Source organism: Marmota flaviventris, chromosome 8 (genome assembly GCF_047511675.1).
Source record: "Marmota flaviventris isolate mMarFla1 chromosome 8, mMarFla1.hap1, whole genome shotgun sequence".
Classification (NCBI taxonomy): Eukaryota; Metazoa; Chordata; class Mammalia; order Rodentia; family Sciuridae; genus Marmota; species Marmota flaviventris.
The window spans coordinates 12,757,726-12,761,752 of record NC_092505.1 but is presented as its reverse complement, the minus strand read 5'-3'; the positions used below and the strand labels follow the sequence as shown (position 1 = coordinate 12,761,752).

Below are 4,027 nucleotides of genomic sequence, written 5' to 3'. Positions count from 1 at the left end.
CATGGAAGACAAAGCAAGCAGATCAGAGGTTTTCTATGGCCAACAGGGTCTTAAAATTAATAGGGTAAAATCATAAATTCTTTCTAATATCATACAAAATCAATTTTTCTATGTTTTTTCGTCTTTTATATACTCACTTTTTGCTTATATGTTTTTAAAATAGGTATTTTCTACAAATAAGTTAGTATTTTATCAGATTATTTAAAATTTTCTATATTTGTATACTTTGTATTGTTTACATTCTGAGGAGTCAGATGATATCAGCTGCAGATCTGCTTCTTTGAAATGTTTCTCAAATTAAAAGAAATGTGCATGTGTGTGCATGTGCATGTCCGTAAACAGAGCTGGATACATGCAGATGTATATCTCCTGCCTAAACAATGACTGCAGGCTTCATCATATTGAAAATGTCAGCACTAATGATTATCTTCTAGATTACCATCATGGCAATCAAATAGCATTTCAACGTATATCAATTTATTCATCTCATTAGAAAAATACATGTATTATGCATAGCAAGAAGAAATTTATCAAGAGTAGGAGATACTTTTTTATGTTATATAACATTTGGGTGCTTTTATTTTTACCCAGAAGTCTCATCTTTATCAAATATATATGCTTACAAATGATAATTTTCTCAAGAATCAAATTGTTGCCACCCTTAAAGTCATTATGTTTCACTTGGGAAACAAACTGACAGCATTCAATGCAATGAAATGCTGATAGAGAAGTAAGGAATAAGGAAACTGATTTCTTAAGATGGCAAAAGTGTTGAAACGAGGGGTGAAATTCTACAGTCCTCAAGTGTAGGAGCCAGGAGAGAGGCTGGTATGACATAGAGCACCCAGCAGAATTCTAGGTCCATTTTTAATTTTTCTTGATTGGAAAAACATAGGTGGAGACATAAAAGACACAATCCTTGTAAGGATGTGTGGACAGATGACTGAGTTTAATAGAGCCAGGTTTCTCCTTGAGCTATTTTAGAAATTTAGGAGTTAAAGAGTCAATTTCTTGAGACACAAAGTAGAACCATTTGACTAGGATACTGAAAATCATGTTCATATCAAGTTAATAAGAAAATGATCATTTAAATTAAGAGGAGCCATCTGTAATAGTTAACACAAAAACTTATCCCTTATAGGCTATACCAAAATAGGTAAATGGACCTTAACCAAAATTCAAAGAGCCCTAATATCATGATAATCCTTATCTGAATTTGGGCAATGTGATCTTTTCTTATAGACCAAAGGAAACAAAAAGGCAACACAGCTCTCTATGGTGAAATATACTATTGTTCTTGGTCCTCTAAAATTTTAATAGAAAATGTTGAGCTTATGAAATCCTATAGAAATATGTAAAGGAAACAACAGAAAACAAAAGCTAATCCAAACATCAGTCACATATTTAAGTTTGTGTTAAATTTAGAGAAATGTATCAAAGAATCTAACTTAAGGTCTAGTTATTTTCTAAAAATGCAAATGAATAATGTGGTAAAAATTTAAGAATTAGCTTCAGAAAAACAATGTGATATGCATAATACTCAATGTATCATGCCTGCTCAAGAGACATTATTTTTTTGTTCCATTTCAAAGGAAAGAAAATTTGTTTTATTTATTTTTTTTATTTTGTAACACTAGGATTCTCTCCAATGACATTTTGCCACTTCTAAATGCCATGATATGGACAACAAACCTTGCAATTTGAAGAAATACAGAGATAATAATAAATTTCACACAATACAATGTTTTAAATATGATTGACACATGTTTATAACAATAAATGCCAATTGGTAGCTGAAAGAGGCTAGTAGACCTAAGTGAATTTCTCTCAGAATTCTCCAATGATCTGAATGAGAAGCATGGTAAAACACAGGTTTTTGTAATGTCTACGCACCTAGGACTACCTTCAGTATTTAGTGACAACAAAGTCTAGAACTGTCAGGATTTGTGAGTCAGAGGACATTTGTGTTCAGTAACAGCAAATTCAGAGTGGAAGCTCCTTCCTCCTTACCAATCCCTCTCATGTCTACATTTAGAATAGTGAAACATAATTTAGATTTATCTCTCTGCTTGACTCTCTAATTCATTGAGCTCTCCTTTTATAAAAGGTTTAATTTACTTTGTGTAAATTACATTTAAAAAAATGTCAGTAGTATGTTAAAAATATATATTTTTTTTCATGACTATCTTTGTTCCCAGAATCACTCCATGTATGAGCCAAATATTGTGGAAACAAACAACTGGTTTCTGGACAGTTTGGTCGCTCTGAATAGTTTGTATCATCCACACACTTTTTAAGAGACATGTTATCCCTGAACCTGCAAAGCACTTCAGGATCAGAATCTTTGATCAAATGTGACAAAAATGTGACACCTGTTAAAAAAGCTATGAGCCCAATATGGAGCACACAACCATACCTTAGAGTGTTTGACATCTGCATCTACAATGATCATTTGGGATGATGAAGGGAACCATGGAGCAAATATAATTTCTGTTAATGATCATGTATTTTCTGGAAAGTCTGAAATATAGATAAGAATAATTTACTAAGAAGAAATGAAGAAAGGAAATAAAACATTTTTTTTCTATTGAAGAATGGAAACAACACACAACAAAAATAAAATGAATTTCCTGTTTTTATGATTTAGAGGATACTGTATAATCAGATATATGTGTTCAATTAACTAAATACGGAATGGGATGCAGAATTCAAAATAGAACAAGAATCTCATTTTAAAGGCCAATAAATGGATCACAGAATCCTGATGTAGGAATAAAATTATCTCAGTTATGAGGCTTGGTTTTGCAATAATTCAAGATAATCATGACATTGTCTTGGTCACATTAGTGAGACAATATGACCAAGCATTGCTTGTGGTTTTCTCCACCCAGCACTGAGGAGGTATAAAAGGCAGGTGGCAGACAATGACATCCAGACTGAAGACATCTACGTCCTGATCCCGAACTGAAGGTTCCACTCCTGACAGCATGAGCTGCTACTATGGCAACTACTATGGTGGGCTGGGCTATGGTTATGGTGGCCTAGGCTGTGGCTATGGCTGTGGCTATGGTGGCTATGGCTATGGTGGCCTAGGCTGTGGCTATGGTGGCTATGGTGGCTATGGTTATGGATGCTGCCGCCCACTCTGCTACAGAAGATACTATTCCTATGGCTTCTACTGAGGCATTTCCTCAGCTGCTGAGCCTATTGGCTTTAACCTCTTGTCTCCCTGGAATTACCTTCAACATTCTTCACAGGAGAAATGTTTGAATGTCTTCAACGGTGTCAACTATGTTTCAAACTATTTGAGAAAATAAATGAAATCAATTACCTATTTTGATATATCATTATCTCTTGGACTGTGTGATTATTTGGAGAAAAGCATTCTTTTGATAATTATCATTATAACACTATTTAAAATGTGATCAGATTTGTCTATGTATAAAAATACATATTATGAAATAAATTGTATTTCACTGGAAACGTTGATGTGGTACAGTTCTATTAAGTTATCTCTGTGAGTGTGTCCTGTGTATTTGTGTATTTCCATGTGATTAGTCATGTGTGTGTGGTTGTTTATAGATATGGGGGAGAGAGTCAATGTTCTTCTGTGGTAAATAAGGATCTAACAATTAATGGGGCAAAAATATTAAATTTTTTAACATCTTTTACAAAACAGTTTCTTATGTATGTCTTTTCATCTCTCCTACAATTACTCTTTGCTTAAAAGTTCTTAAAATGGCTATTTTTACGGTAATATTTTTATTTCACATGAGACAATTTAAAGTTTTCTGTATTTTAATGCTTTGTGTTGTTAGCATACACATCAATCAGATGGTATCAGCTCCAGCTCTTCCTCTGTGAAATGTTTATGAAATAAAACATACGTGTTTGTGTGAGCGTGCATATACATATATCAGTATATCTGTATACATTCTGCCAAGGAAATTACTGTAGGCTTTATCATATTAAAAATGTCTACACTAATAATGAGTTTCTGGATTACCATCATGGCAATAAAATTGCA

At 33.2% G+C, this 4,027-nt stretch overlaps 1 protein-coding gene across 1 annotated transcript; it reads left to right on the top strand.

Moving 5' to 3' along the window:
- The first annotated feature begins 2,987 nt into the window (after window positions 1-2,987).
- LOC114087760 (keratin-associated protein 20-2-like) lies at window positions 2,988-3,182 on the top strand. The gene has a single exon (XM_027929319.3). It carries the CDS (start codon window positions 2,988-2,990, stop codon window positions 3,180-3,182), a length of 195 nt encoding a protein of 64 aa, XP_027785120.3.
- Window positions 3,183-4,027: the final 845 nt, after the last annotated feature.